The 16,835-nt window shown below is 40.0% G+C and overlaps 1 protein-coding gene across 4 annotated transcripts in view; it reads left to right on the top strand.

The window, feature by feature from the left end:
* cpne2 (copine II) overlaps window positions 1–16,826 on the top strand; it is a 58,255-nt gene extending 41,429 nt beyond the window's left edge. For 2 of the 4 annotated variants that reach the window (XM_066684286.1, XM_066684288.1), the window contains exons 15-17: window positions 2,194–2,327; window positions 14,917–15,153; window positions 15,798–16,776. In XM_066684286.1, the coding sequence (XP_066540383.1) occupies window positions 2,194–2,327; window positions 14,917–15,153; window positions 15,798–15,905 (479 nt within the window). In that variant the 3' untranslated portion in view covers window positions 15,906–16,776. Of the gene's footprint in view, window positions 1–2,193; window positions 2,328–2,915; window positions 3,641–14,916; window positions 15,154–15,797 lie in introns of those variants that run through there. The other 2 variants (XM_066684290.1, XM_066684289.1) reach the window with 2 other exon arrangements.
* The last annotated feature ends 9 nt before the right edge of the window (window positions 16,827–16,835 follow it).

A 16,835-nucleotide genomic window follows, 5' to 3' on the forward strand; every position in this document is an offset into this window, starting at 1 on the left:
TTCACTTTTTGAGTCGCCAATCCACCTACCAACGTGTCTTTTTTGGACCGTGGGAGGAAACCAGAGCACCCGGAGGAAACCCATGTGGACATGGGGAGAATACACCAAACTCCTCACAGACAGTCACCCAGAGCAGGGCTTGAATCCACAACCTCCAGATCCCTGGAGCTGTGTGACTGCGTCACTACCTGCACCACTGTGCTGCCCTTATAGAACATGATGTTAACTATAAAAATGACTGAAGAAGCAATTCATTATAAACCATAGACACAGCCTTGAAACCTGAATATTTGCATTTGTGCCCATATTTATCTTAAATGATCCAGGCTGTTGGAGATTACTTAACAGCTTAGTGCCATTAGGGACACCACTGGAAGACACTTCACTTTGAGAGTTATTGCTTTCATGCTAGTATACCAGTTTTTTTAAGGGACTGCTAAGCTTAGAGTCACCACCTGTTCACTTCTATTTACAGCAATACAGGCTGAACAGGGAAGTTAACACACAAAATGCTGTCATGGTTAAAATGGAAATGAAAAAAATCTTCAGTGAAGACAGTGAAATACAAAGAATTTTAAAATCATGTTTAGTTGTGCACGTAATTTACTTTTATTGGACAAATAACAGTTAACAAAAAAAGGTCAGTAAAGAATATTGTATCTAAAATGATTGGAGTTAAATTTTTGAACATGTTTAGTTTAGGATTTGCTGATATAGGAATTTGGGACCAGGGTTGATATCTGGTATTTGTATAATATGTATAAAACTTTTGATGTTGATGCTAGTATGTTTAATAATTTAATATTATGCAGAGGTACAGAGAATGTAGGAATTGGGTCCATATGCAGTATATAGAATAAAACAATTAAAGTCCTTATATGCTTTATGGCTGAATATTTGTGGACATATATATGCTTAGCCAACATTTCTTCTGCAATCAAGGCTATTAAAAGGTGGTTTGTTCCAGTAGTCACTGTAGTTGGTGTCTAACGTAAAGCACATTTTTATGTAGTTCTTTTTTGTTAATATGTGCTTGTTCTAATTTTGATGCCCACAACAAATCTATAAAATTTGGGACAATAACATGTTTAACACCGTGTCACTTTGCTTTTTAATTATTTTAATAATCGTTTTGGAGACTGGAATTGATCCAGGTTTGAAAGCAGAATTGCTTGTCATTATTTTGTTATATGACTCTAAGTCTACAACACTGTATGAGATTACTGTAATCATATTTTCTGTGTGTTTTAGTGGGAAGTAGATCTCAATTGCAGGAAGGCCAGTCTAACAGTCTAAAGGTCTCTTATTACACAGCCATATTGCTTTAACCCATGGACAAGGCTTTTTGTGCATTCTTCTTTCATAACTACTAGAATTTTTAATAAATAAGAATAAGAATAAAATTATTAATATTTTATAATGTTTGTAATGGGTGGCACGGTATCACAGAAGAGAGTGTCTCAGTCACAGAGCTCCAGGGACCTGGAGGTTGTGGGTTCAAGTCCAGCTCCGGGTGACTATCTGTGAGGAGTTTGGTGTGTTCTCCCCATGTCCACATGGGTTTCCTCCGGGTGCCCCGGTTTCCTCCCACAGTCCAAAAAACACACGTTTTTAGGTGGATTGGTGACTTAAAAGTGTCCATAGAAGTGAATGTGGGAGTGTGTGAGTGTGTGTCACCCTGTGAAGGACTGGCACCCCCTCCAGAGTGTGTTCCTGCCTTGCGCCCAGTGATTCTGGGTAGGCTCCGGACCCACTGCGACCCTGAACTGGATAAGTGGTTACAGAAAATGAATGAACACCACGACCCTGATATGGACAAGCGGAAAAGAAGATGATGATGAGAAAATGAATGAATTAATGTTTTTAATGGTCCCTGTCCCAGTATTTTTGAATATTCTGCAGGCATTGATTTCATACTGAGAGTAATAAAAAAGCATGAATAGTAATAATAATGAACATAGCAGTGTAAAACCTTAATGGTATTCTGCCTTTGTATTGTTGGTGTTAGTTTAAATATGGGTCAAAGTAAACTTATAAATAACTGCATTCATGAATGTGATGAGCATTTGATAGCATTTAGACATGAGAACATTATGGAGGTCTTGTGCTAATGTTGAATTATTAGTTTTGCATTACAAAAGCCTCTCCAATTCATTGCAAAATTATTGGGGTATTTGCTTATATTTTGTGCAGGAGTTGAGGGGATTGTTCAAGCATACTCTGCTTGCTTGCCTCATCTCCGCTTTTATGGCCCCACCAACTTTGCCCCTATAATAAACCACGTGGCCCGCTTTGCTTCCCAGGCCCTGCAGCAGGACACAGCAGCGGTAAGAGCAACACCACCACATGCCACAGATTTAATGTAGCTGCCCCACTCACAATAACATTAGAGAACAGGTGCTATTGTGTCAGAATTATGCCAAATGTTTTGAGAACCAAATAACAAGCAGAGTGCATCAGCAGATAAATAAATGTGCATATACAAATAACATAAATGTAAATGTGAGTACTGTAAAGAGTTATTATTTTTTAAATAGAATATTTCTTATTTATTTACCCAATTTGTATTTTATATATAAAAAAATATGATTTTCTAATTTTGTCATGTCTTGTAATGCATTTCTCACAGTCTCATTTTTCAGTCAAAAAAGCTTCTTGCTTAAGTTTTGGCCTTCATCTGACACTAAAGTGGGATCTAGTGAGTTGCTAGTGCAGTTACTCATTTACATGAATGGAAAGCTAGTGAGTCACAGCCTAATATATGTGTGTGTTTGTGTGTGTGCATGGATGTGTGGGTGGGTGTTTAGTGTTGGTGTGTTTATATGTGGGCTCTTGTGTACACTTGTGTATTGTGGAGCACACTATGCTACTTACAATTTTAATTAGGTTAATGGCATACCATTACATTTTTTTAGATCTCAGCTGCAGAATCTTTCTCTTACAAGAACCTAAGTAAGCACTGCTGTGGGTCCACACCCATCGTGCATGAATCCCTTCAGAGCACTTTCCATGTGCTCCTGCCAGTGGAACAGTGCTCCTCTGTGTGCCGCTCCACATGCTGCCAAGTGGGCCTCTGAAAGGGCATCAGTGGCTATAACAGTGCAGAAATGTGTAACCAACCTTCGAGAGTAGGCTGGTAAAAACATTGTGTCTCTGTGGGTCCAAATAGACTCGTAACTTTACGCTAGTCAATTTCAGTGTTCTGTGTGCACTCTTTGTGAATGTGTGCATTGTCAGCTTCAGCTTAATTAGGGGAAGTCAGTAATTCACACTAGTTAAAGTATTCATTATAAAGTTTGTTTCTCAAAAGACCTATGGAAGAGGGATTTGACTCACTTTCGATTACTTATTTTTGTCTTGCTGTTCTTAGTTTACATTCTTCCTTAAACTGGCACACTATATGCTTCAATTTCCCAGATACTTTGCTTTTGGAGGCTTTAGTTATAGTCTGTCTTAGATATGGCAGTTCTGGAGGTTCTGAAATTTCTGAGCTTGCAGTTGTATCTAAAATGAACACTAAATAGTTACTACAGATAAAGAAAGCCATCATAAGCCTTAACATATTTTTGTCTTTAGATGTGAAATAAGCCGCAGTGGATTACCACACAATAAGTAACAGCTAAAATAGTTAAATCATAATCACCATCCTTGATGTAGGTGTGAAATGTACAAAAATACACCTATTTTTTCAGTTTTGCTTTCTGTATTTCTTAAATCTATATTTATCAAGTAGTATTTCTTCATAGACTTGATGTATGGCTTGCTTTGTGCATAATTTTCAGGCTGCATTTCATTTTATTACATAATGCAGAGGTGGACTGAATTGAGTGAAATTGGAAATAAGCCCATGTGTTTATGCTTATGACATTAGCATTGAAGTTTTTCATGAGTGTTGAATGTGTGTGGCCTTCGAGCCTGCTAAATTAAGACTCGAAGGAGACACACGTTCAACACTCATGGATCAGGGTTTTTCATGATTTTCTGAAACTTTCACAATATTGTTAACATTACATTGTGAAAGACTTTGAAGAATCTTTGCAGTATTTTGTTAAAATATTATTTTGGTTCTTTGATTTATATAACAGTTCTGTTATGGAGTTTACAAGTTGCCAGCCTTGACCCATCCTTGCTTTGGTGGATGTTATTTACTACATTTATATTCACTTGTTTATTTAGGAAATTATATAATTTGATTTGTTTTTTTTTCTTATTTTGCACCTGTCCCATTCTCTTCTGAATGGGTTGCAGACATTCAATTTTTAATTTGGTTATATGCACAAAAAAATCATTCATTTGTTCAGTGAACACAATGTAACGGGGGTGCATTTAAATAAAAATAAATAAAGGTTTAACAGGATTATGAAATTACAAATATTTGTTTTTATTGCATTTAACAAAATGTGCCAACTATTCTGAAAATAGGTTTTACTATTATAGCAAAGTAAAATGAGCCACCTTTTATAGGTTTCTCATTTCACATCCTAAAATCTATAACAGGAACTGGAAATGACTGCATTACAGCATGGTAGGACATGACAAGAGAAACTACCCAGCTATTTGATAACATCAGGTGGTTAACATCTACGAAGCATAAGATTATACTTTTGTCCTATTAATTTTGACATCCAGAAATGAGGGGACATTTATAAAAAGGGATATAGTTCTAACAGGTAGGAGACAATGGACAGACATAACAAAGTCCTGATTAGCACAAAAATGCTGAGCAGGCTCAGTTAACCTAGATCTTGTGTTAAGATGGCAAGACAAACTGAAATAAATTACTTTGAAAGTAGGTTTGTACCTGGAGCCTGAATGCTTCCATCACAAAGACTGCTTAACTGGCTGGATGCTTTACTATAAACAGTGACTAAAGTGAGTTCCATATTTAGATCTATGGGGAAGACAGCGGTAAGTAGGGACGGAAATTGTGGTCAGAAGCACACATTCATAACCGAAAACTGAAAGGCAGTTGTTCCAAAGGTCACAAGAGCTAGTCAAAATGCATTAGAAAGTACAGAAAATTCATTCAATTATTCAGCATATTAAATGGGTTGATGACATTGAAAACATGGTAAATCATATACTATAGCACTAACAGTCACTGAATCTCCACTCACAGAGGTTTTGAAATGCTTTGTTAGAAAACGCACACCACTACCATCATCAAGTCACCAGTTGAGAGATATCTTTTGGAAGAATGGTGTTTCATCTCGATTTATGCCTCTACACCATTGTTTGTCAGGATCTCTTTTCTTTGTTCATGTACTGTTTAAGGGCTTACCTTTTTGTTGCTCATGTTGTATTACTTTAATATTTTCTTTCCTATTTGGTCTTTAATTTGTTTGTGTCTAGTTTTACCTGCTTTTCTTAGGCTGAATTCAGTGTTATTGTATTTATCCTCTGATGTTTTACTTTTATCTTCTATTTTATTGTCTGTACTTTTGCTAACTTGCTTCTGTGTAAAGCCGTTTAGCTAACTGCAGTTGATTTGAAATATGCTCAATTAATACATCTTACTTATTACTTTACTTTCCCCCCTGTATACTTACAAGACAGAGAGTATGTAGTCCAAATATGTATAGGTTCTGACAGCTTGTGCTAGCCCAGCACCTCATTAAAGACATCAATTTGATTTCCTTCTCGCTTCTTATCAGTCTGTACACACTCTTGAATTAAAGCTGACAGTATGATTGTTAAACTTGTTTACACTGTTTAATTTCAATCCAGTGTGACACGGTGTGGCATAGAGCAAAACAACAGCTTTAAGTCACTATCCAATTATTTGTGTCTACAGTTAAGAAACTCTCTGTCTTGTAAGATTTTTCTTTTAGCATCTCTGATGACACTCTTTGTAGTCAAGACATGAATCCAGGTAGAGATTTGTAAGAGATTGCTGTACCTACAGCTCATTAGGAATATCCTATGGGGCCTCTCGCTATTTCCTGCATGGGTGTACAAGTGCTTGTGATTGAGTTATTTTCAAGCAAATCCTGTTTGAGAGCAGTGTGCATATTCAAATTGAGTATGTTTATACCGGAGCGAGCTGTCCAATGGTACTTGTGCTCAAGAGGTGCACAGACACTTGTGGATGTGTCCATGTGGCGGTGTGTCTGTCCCAGAATCTCATACGCCAGAACTGACCCAGCACCAGCAGCATCTAATTGCTCCTTAAGAAGACCCACAAAATGTCCCTTTGGTTGTCAGTTCAAAGTCAGCTGAGGTACTTTGAACAAGCTCAGGCGTTCGCAATTTTTCCTCGCTCTTATTATCAGCCCAATGGAGAACAGCCATTAAAATCCCTTTTCAATTAAAGCTATTTATAGAGGCTGATTCATTGAACAACTGTTCACTCTCCCCCACCCCCCCCGTTGTTCATGGGTTTTAATGACTAATGAGGCAGCGCCCTCAGGTCTGCTCTGTTTGCTGGCCAGCCGCATGGCCAGTTTGAGATGAGAGTAAGCGAGAGAGAGTTGGGGGGGGGGGGGGGTTGCTTATGTTGTTGCAGAAAACATCATTACTGACAGAACCCAGGTAAACAGTTGGAGGATCCTGATTACAGCTCTGGGTGAACAGAGCGGTTTGTAAAGCAGAGATGGGAACTGGGGGTATGTAATCATCTGTTCGACACAGATAACACTGCCTAACACTAAATCAAGGAAGCAGCTGCCAGTGAGCAATAAACTGCTGAAGAGTCATTCTAAGCATTATGAAACATGCTGAAAGCATTATGTCCAAAATAGGCAATAAATTGAGGCTTTGTTACTTCCTTGTGACAACAGCAAAACTGCCCAGGTCAGTACAGCAGCCCTGGAAAGATGACCTCTTATTGTCTAATGGCAAAGGCAAGCACACGTTGTGTAACTGATGCATTTTGCAGGGTAGGAGGACATAATAGTTATTATTTAACCTCCTTCAAGAAAGCCTGGAGCGCTTTTTGTCCCTAATTGCACCCTGTCACCCTCCATCCTGAGAGAGAGAGAGAGAGAGAGAGAGAGAGAGAGAGAGAGAGAAAGAAAGAAAGAAATGGGTGTGTTTGAATATCAGTGAATCTACACTAGTAGGAATGGTGTTAAACTTCTGTAGAAAACAAAAGGAAGAAAAAAGTAAGATTGGTTAAATGACACATTGCCAAACTCTCATAATCCAAGTGACAAAAGCTTTTTACAAATGTGGACATTGTACTTTCTTAACACCTCAAAGGAAGGGGTTAGGGAAGCGCACAACTAGAATCTCTATTTACAGGTTCGCTTGAAAGAATATCTGCGTCAGTTTGTATTTTACTGATATTTCAGATATTTTGTTTATTCATTCATTCACTCAATTATTTTCCCTCACGGTTTTAGTTTCACCCTTTAGCTAGGTCTCCAGCAGTCACACAATGCCATCAATCCATCAATATATATATATATTTTTTTAAAAAGGAAGTTCCCGGCCTGTTGGCTGAGCCACATTCAAATACACAATATGCGAACGCCAAATTCACCACATCTGAATTCCATATTAATGTGCCACTGCTTTAAACTTTATTCAGTTCTCTCCAAACAGTGTGATATCAGGACAAAAATACAATGCTATACATTGGTCTGTTAACCTCTTTCCCCCTAAAACAGGTGTAATGACATCAGTGCATGGAACAGTGTGATATCAGAAGAAAAATACAGTGCTACGGATTGTTTGGATAAGTTAGTTAGTTATACTTATATAGCACCTTTCTAGATACCCGCTTTTCAAGGACGCTTTACAATCTACTTCTCAGAACGCTCAATTCACACACACAGGCGAGAAGCGGCAGCCAAACGCGCACAGCGTACTCTCAACCAGAAACGACCGTCCACCTGGAGGACTGCATCGGGCACTAGGATTTCACCCAGGACAGAGCACCAATCCATATCTGGGCACACACACATACACACTCATTAACTCACAAACCAGGACAGTTATTACAGAAGCCAATTCACCTACCCTCCATGTTTTTGGACTGTGGGAGGAAACCGGAGACCCCGGAGGAAACCCACGCAGACACGGGAAGAACATGGAAACTCCACCCAGATGACACTTGAACCCAAGATCCCAGTGCTGGGAGGCAAACGTGCTAACCACCAAGCCACCGTGCTGCCGAAGTTAATCATACTCAGCCAGCTTCTTGGTCCCTTCAGAAGAAGGACAGAGCATGTATGTTCAACTAAAAATGTTGAATACACAAACATATTTTGTTTCATGTAATGGCTATTTTATAAAAGCAATATTCCACTCAAGACCCACTTCGCACCACACTAAAAACATCCGTCCCCGCAATAAAATCACAGTAACGATTGGCCTCTCATGTCTTATTGATGTAGTCTACCATCATACAAAGTGTGACATCCTACGCACCTAAAGAGAGCGAGGCCACTTCTGCTCTTTTGGAGTCTTGGCCTCTGATGGCTGTGGCATCACCAGGGATCCAACTGGTGAACTCCTGAATCTAAGGCCGACAGTTATAATAATTTCCATAATGCTACTGTTGTCTCACTTTCTACATTATGTTAATATGTGTGTCTGAATCGAGATATATATTCGTGAAAAACTTATCCATATTGAAACATCCCTAAACTGGCTTCACTCTCTTTGAGAAATAATTGATATTTTCCAGTGTAAAGCAGATAAAAGGCTTTTTACTGGAAAATTTCCCTTATTTGCATTAACATGATAATACCTTCTCAGCTGCTAGATAACACAGTTCTTCATTTTGAAATGTTAAATCTGCACTGTAAACTATATCCCTTTACGTCTATTACAGTGTCTTGTTCCCTGTTTGTCATGGTTGTGTATGTGGCCTCAAACTCGGATATCGAGACACTAATGAGCTGAACTGTTAGTACATTAAAGGCCTAGACTTCAGAGAGGAACCAGCAGGGGATGGTGGGCTGCTGTTGTACACAGCCCAGCGCTAGTGGTTCCCCACAGGGGAAGCAGTCTGGGGCAATAGGACGAGAACCTGGACAATATCTAAGAGATTTGGTTTGTGTAGGTGGAGACTGTGGTAGGGAAAACAGACATAACAGAAGTCCAGCAGTTATCAGCTGCCACAGGTGTGTGTGTATGTGTGTATGTAGTGCAGCATGTGTGTTTCTATACTAGCATGAGTGTAATGTACTTCTGTTTATTACTTTTAGTCAGTATACACTTGGCCTTGTGTGTGTGTGTGTATACACCAATCAACCATAACAATATGACCACCTGCTTGTTTCTGTTCTCTCTGTCCATTTTCAGAGTTCCAATGACCATAAAGAAGCATTTTGTTATCTCATAATTACAGACTAAAGACCGTTTGTTGCTCTGCGGTATGCTTTATTTTCTCTCTTTCACCCTGTTCATAAATGGTCAGGTATGATTTGGGTGATAAATCTCAGCACAGCAGTGACACTGACGTGGTTGTGGTGTGTTAGTGTGTGTTATGCAGAGTGGATCAGACACAGCAGTGACACTGACGTGGTTGTGGTGTGTTAGTGTGTGTTATGCAGAGTGGATCAGACATAGCAGTGCTGCTGGAGATTTTAAACATTGTGTCCACTCACTGTCCACTCTTACCTCGTTGATCCACCTTGTAGATGTATAGTCAGAGGCAGGAGTTCAACTGTTGCTGCACTGTTTGTGTTGGACGTCCTCTGGTCCTTCGTCAGTTCTCACTGGGCCACACAGGACAGGACACTGACCATAGGATGCTGTTGGCTGGATATTTTTGGTTATTGGACTATTCTCAGTCCAACAGTGTCACAGAGGGTCTTAAAAACTCCAGGAGCACTGCTGTGTCTGATCCACACATACCAGCACAACACACACTAACACACCACCATCACGCCAGTGTCACTGTGGCGATGAGAGTGATCCTCTACCCAAATCAGGAAGGAAGTGGTCATAATATTATTGGTTATTGGTGTATAAAGTCATGATTTTTGAGGTAGTACTATATTAAGAAAGATTCAATACCTGACATGTTTGAAATCTTTGGTTTCATCAGCATTAAAACCTTTCAGCTGATAAAATCTAAAAAGAAACTGTGTACATAGAACAGTAGCGCAGCTACATACTAGTAGTACACAGCTTTATCATGATAAAAAAATGTTTGCACTGTTTTTATATTTTGTATCCAGTAGCAGCAAGAAGAATCTAATTTCATAAATGGCAAAAGCAAACTTTATATAGACTGTGTGTTTGTGTGTGTGTGTGTGTGTGTGTGTGTTGAGCATGCGGCAGTATAGCAGCTTGTCTGCTTCTGTTCCGCGCTGGGTGAGGACGGTGGGGAATCTTGATACTGTGCCCACATGAACTGTTGCTCATGGCCTCTCCAGCATCACATTAAGCCCTGAGGGCAGGGGGCAAGGCCTTGGCTCGTTTTGCAGTCCTTTCCCACATTACCACTTTGCAAGTCTTCCCACAGCACATAATGGCCTTTGATTCCTTCCCCTTGAAATGATCTTGGTTGTGTTATGGGTGAAATGAAAGATAAGCGTTTGAACAAGCAGCACTGATTATCCATTTCGTTACGGAGTGGCTCAAAGAGGGCTTTTGCTTAAAGTTGTAGAATAATTCAGCCATGGATTAAGATATGCAGTGATGAAAGAAAAAATGTGATCTTTACATAGTGCGATGAGCATTAGACGTGCACTCAATTAGAAGCTTCCACAGGAATATGGGACACGGTGGACACACAGGTCTATGTTCAGTGGAGAAGAGAGGTGACTCAAACTTACCACAAAGAAGAAACTACACTGTAACAAAGCATGTTTAGGTTATACAAGAACATACCATACAAATTTCATACAAGGCCATTAAATCTCAATTTACACTAGATGATTCCAAAGCCTCACCAATCCCTCACTTGCCCTGCAAGTTTTTAAATGCAAAAAGCACGATCTGCTCTGACATTTTGTGTGTAGGCAGGCGTACAGCAGGGCTCCATATCAGTGCCCTTACGGTTGTAGTACCCCAGGACTCTGATGAGGTAATCCGCCATGGCAGTGTAGCAGCAGCAATTGTGCAGCTGGAAAACAGATTCATTATACTGGCATGCTGAGCAGAGGCAAAGCTCCATGCTAAATGTTAGCACTGAAGAAGTGCCGCTGTGGAAAGCAGCAGAAGGAGGAGGGGAATGTGACAGTGTGAATTCTCCTCTCACACTCTCGTCCTCCCCTTCTCACTCTGCCTTCTGGGTTGTGTGCACGAGATGTTTAGTTATTAACAAACATTTCATCAAGGAAGCCTCCACAAACACTTTCAGCTGTGATAACTCACTCACAGGCTGGTAATGGTGCTGCATTTCATAGAGAGTTCTAACATGGCATGTTAGTTTAAAAAAATGCTATTACATTCTTGTAAACTGTAATGTAACCGAAGGCCTATTAGGTAAACTCACAGCTTTGAAGAGCAGGGATGCAATCTATAAACAGGTAGTAAGTCTGGTTTTTCTCCTGTGATCTACTGGCTTTGGTCACTTTATTCTTGCTCTTTTGGAGGTATGGAGGAACAGGGCCTGTGGCTGTGTTGCTATGCAACATTGCTTGTAGTAATATAAGAGATAAGCAGGTAGCAGTCTCCTCTGAACATGCTGAGCTTCTTAGACCTGCTGCCTTTCTGATTGTATTCAAAGGTGAAATGGAAGGATCTGTAATATGTTGGCTTTACACGATAAGATTTTCAGCAAGCAAGACGTAACACTATTAAACATATAGCATGAGAAATACACTCTAAAATTGATTTATGTCATTAATCTAAATAGTATTGTTTTCCAATTGGCTTTTAACATGTGTAATTTGTCAGAATAAATATGTTTACAAAGTGAATGTCCTATGACAGGTACAGAATGTCTCTTAAGTCTAATTGTGTACCTCTTATGTGTTTTAAATTTACATTACATTTACTTTCCCAGAGGTAAGGGGCATAATTGTACATTTTCATAAGTAAACATTGCTATGTACAAAAGAAAATCACACGCACACACAGGTCAGACCTTATTTCCAGTAGAAACAATAATCCATTGTCATGAAACTTCATTTTACTGATTTCAGTTTTAAAAAATTGACTTCACATCTTGTCAGTGACCATCTTTTAATTATTGTTTTTAATCATATGGGAACTAACGATAATAAATATTGAAGATTTGCAAGGGGAGTTTTGATACAGGTTACATGATGCTCAGCAGTCTGTAGTTGCTGTTGTCTGTGTCTTAACCAGTGGTAGATGAAGTACACAAAGCATGTACTTGAGTTAGAGATATTTAAGGTAAAATATCGCTCCAGTAAAAGTCTTTCTTTTAGACCTCCACTTGAGTAGAAGAACAGACGCATTTGCCCTCAAATGTATCGAAAATAAAAGTATCCAATTCAGGGTTGAGGTGGGTTCGGCACCTACCCGGAATCACTGGACGCAAGGCAGGAAAACACCCTGGATGTGGCACCAGTCCTTCGCAGGGCGACACACACTGACAAATTCACTCAAACCTATGGACACTTTTGAGTAGCCAATCGACCTACCAACGTTTATTTTTTGGATTGTGGGAGGAAGCTGGAGCACCTGGAGGAAACCCAGTCTGACATTGGTAAAACACACCAAACCTCCCTGGAGCTCTGTGACAGCAACACTACCTTTTGCGCCATTGCGCCGGCCTCAAATCATTTTGTTAATTCATAATGGTTCTTAGAGTGGCACGGTGGCGCAGCAGGTAGTGTTGCAGTCACACAGCTCCAGGGACCTGGAGGTTGTGGGTTCAAGTCCTGCTCCGGGTGACTGTCTGTGAGGAGTTTGGTGTGTTTTTCCTGTGTTCGCGTGGGTGCTCCTGTTTCCTCCCACGATCCAAAAACACACATTGGTAGGTGGATTGTCCATAGGTGTGAGTGTGTGAGTAAATGTGTTAGTGTGTATCGCATGAATGTGAAGGACCAGGATGTGTTCTCGCCTTGCACCCAATGATTCAGAGTAGGCTCTGGACCCACCTCAAGCCTGAACTGAATAAGCGGTTAGAGACAATGAATGAAAAATGTTTCTGAGAACAAATTACATTACTCCAGCGTCCTACGAACACTACATTTGAAAAAAATATAGCAAGGCTGCTTTTGTTAATATTTGGTTTTAGGCAGAGAAACATTACGTTTCACTGGTCATAGAGCTCCAGCTGGTTCTGTTTGTCTCCTAGTGGTGGTGCAGATGTGTCTCATAGAGATGCAACTCGGAGAACTGGTCAGAGCAGGGAGTCTTTTGTTCAGACATTACAGTTTTATGCACACATGTATCAAAGGTTATGGCAGAGTTACCATAATGTAGTGAAGTAAAAAGTAACATGTTTGACATTGGGATGTAGTGGAGTTAAAAAGTAAAACAAAACTCACTCAGAATGCAAATACTTCAGTGAAGTGCAGAACTACATTTACTTTGTTACTGTCCACCACAGGTCTTCATGTTGTACCATAAGAAACCGACAAGCCAGTCAATGATGCCAGATGATATCTTGCTGAAATAAACCATGGACTTCCTAGGAAAAACTTTCTTCTGACAAATGCATTTTACCCACGCCTCTGGCAGTATTGTACCCGTACATGAGGGATAGTTGGTTTTGCATTTTTCACTAATAAGTGTGGATAGTCCCTTTTGTCTTTGACATAGAGAACTTGACATAATTTTTTCCACTGAAAAGTGGACTCCTATGACCACAACATACACTATATATTGCCAAAAGTATTCACTCACCTGCCTTCGCACACATATGAACTTGAGTGCCATGCCATTCTTAATCCATAGGGTTTACTAAGATGTCAGCCCACCCCTTACAGTTATAGCAGTTTCAACTCTTCTAGGAAGGCTTTCCACAAGTTTAGGAGTGTGTTTTTGTGGCTTCTTCCAGAAGCGCATTTGTGAGGTCAGACACTGATGTTAGATGAGAAGGCCTGGATATGTAGTCTCAGTTCTAATTCATCCCGGGTTGAGGTCAGGACTCTGTACAGGCCAGTCAAGTTCTTTGGCACCAGAGTTGCTCATTTATGTCTATATGGATCTTGCCTTGTGCAATGGAACTAAGGGACTGAGCCCAACTCCTGGACAACAACTCCACACCATAATCCCCCTCCATCAAATTTTACGACTTGGTACAATGCAGTCAGACAAATATCGTTCTCCTGGCAACCACCAAACCCAGACTCATCCATTGGATTACCAGGCAGAGAAGCATGGTTTGTCAGTCATGTCCCCACTGCTCTAGAAACCCATTCCATGAAGCTCTATATGCACTGTTGTTTAGCTAATCTGAAGACCACAGGAATGTTGGAGGTTGATTCTGCAGACAGACCCCACTGTCATTTTACGTGGCCTACCATTTCGTGGCTGAGTTGCTGTTGTTTCCAATCACTTCCACTTTGTTATAATACCACGGACTGCTGACTGCGGAATATTTAGTAGCAAATAACTTTCAGATGGGACTTACTTCACAGGTGGCATCCTATCATTGTTCCATGCTGGAATTCACTGAGCTCCTGAGAGTGACCCATTCTTTCACAAAGTTTGTAAAAGCAGTCTGCTATGTCTTGATACTTGGTTTATACACCTGTGGCCATGAATGTCATTGGAGGGGTGAATAAATTCTTTTGGCAATGTAGTGTATTTCTGGATCCCACCATGAACGACAAGAACCGGATAAGCGATTAAAGACAATGAATGAATTAATGCAAATACAATCCAGTTGGTAAATGAAAACATTATTTAATATTTCTGTGTACATTTGTCAGTTAAACAAAGGTTTAAGTGATTTAATAAAGCACCAGTTTTTGTTTTTATTCTATTTTACACAATGCCTTTCCAGAAACAAGGTTTGTACTAATGTCATGGTATTTTACCCCTTTTTGGCTTTCCCTCATTTCTGTATTTGGATCTCTCTTTATCCCTCTGCAGCAGTACTTCACATTGCTCATCATAACCGATGGCGTGATCAGTGACATGGATGAGACACGCCATGCCATAGTGCAAGCTGCCAAACTGCCCATGTCCATCATCATCATCGGAGTGGGCAATGCCGACTTCGCAGCTATGGAGTTCCTGGACGGAGATAGCAGTGTGCTTCGCTCTTACACAGGAGAGGAGGCAGTGCGGGACATAGTGCAGTTTGTCCCATTCAGGGACTTCCGCAACGTGAGTATTTCTCCTTCTCTGTTCCAAACACCCTGGTTCTGTCTCGCTCTTCTAAAATCTTCAAATCTTAACTGCAAAACTACTGCTTGTGCTTCACAAGCTCTTACATCTCTAGTTCTGTTATGTAAGAACCCATTTAAGTAGACAGCTCTTTAAAGGTCTACATTGTTATTCCAGATTTTTGTTACAGGTTGCAGCTCTGAGGTATTACGTTGTCAATATTATGCTGTTTAATTTGACCTCAAGGTGTCAGCTTACTCATTTAATCAATAGCGCTAGTGCTTCTGCGTAGATGCGCATAGTTGCTTGTTGTTCTGGATGGGCTCCAGTTCCGGAGCGCACACGTAAACAGAACTTTGCGTGGGAGTGGGAGTGGGTGTACTGTGGGCCATGTGACTTCCTCAACAGCAGGAGAGTGCAGACAACACTCCCTGCGGCACCATTCGCAGCAAATTGAAATTCATTTGAGTACGGCTGCGCCAAGCGTCTTCGCCACTCCATTTCCCCATCACCCTCCCTGACATGGCTCTAATTCCACTTAGCTGACAGCAGCTTCACTGACCTAATGAGCAATTTCCAAAGCCTGACATGTTATCAGATGTGTATTAGATTGATTTTATATTTTGTGTTTCTTTTTTTCACAGGCTCCCAAGGAAACTTTAGCCAAATCTGTATTGGCTGAGCTGCCTCAACAGGTCACACAGTATTTCAAACAGAGGAACCTGTCGCCTAGCAACACAGTGCCAGAGTGAAAGCTCGAGGCCTTGAGTTCACACTGCATGTTGCCAAAATCTACTGTTTACAATATATATATATATATCCCTTGACCAATTTAAAGGACAAAGTGCATGTTTTTTTCTATAAATTATTGTTTTTAAGAAATAAATGTTTTTATTTATTGTTGGTTTACATATGCCACCTTATAAATCAAGATGCAATGTAACGTATTTTTTTTTTTGCGTCAAACACTAACAACTTCTGTAATATACACCGATCATAATTTTAAAAACACCTCTTTGTTTCTACGCTCATTCTCCATTTTTTCAGTTTTTTATCAAGGTTGATAATAGCCCACCAACCAATGAAATCAAGCCAAAATCATTTCATTTTCAGCATCCTCTTACCACTGATATTAGACTGCACATACAAGGTGGGTCATTAATGTAGTTGTGTCTCAGAGAGTGGAGTGTGTGTGTGGGCAGCATTTAAAATGTGTAGCAGCACTCCTGTGACTGATCCACTCATACCAGCACAACACACATTAACATGCCACCAGCACGTCAGTGTCACTGCAGCAAAGGGTCCCAACCATTGAAGAACAAGGTGAAACATGTCCAGATGTTTTTTTTCCTCTTTGCATATCTGCTAAATTCTCCTGAATGGTTAGTGGAGCTGATAACATGGACAATGTGTGTGGAAACGAGGTCTTTTTAATGTTTTGGTTGATCGGTGTCTAGAAGGGAAGAGAATCTTTGACTGAATGTAACTTTATACTTATGTTCTGTGTTTTAAGAGATGATATTAAGAGAAGTTTTATGTACCTATTTCTGTAGTACTTTGTAAAATGTGTTAATTGTATAGTACCATGTTCATGGTGATGTTCTTGCTTTTCTACAGTTTGGTCAGTCTTTTATGTTACAGTACTCAGGTCAATTAATAAATTTCAATTGCGGTGTCACTAG

Source organism: Hoplias malabaricus, chromosome 11 (genome assembly GCF_029633855.1).
Source record: "Hoplias malabaricus isolate fHopMal1 chromosome 11, fHopMal1.hap1, whole genome shotgun sequence".
NCBI lineage: Eukaryota > Metazoa > Chordata > Actinopteri > Characiformes > Erythrinidae > Hoplias > Hoplias malabaricus.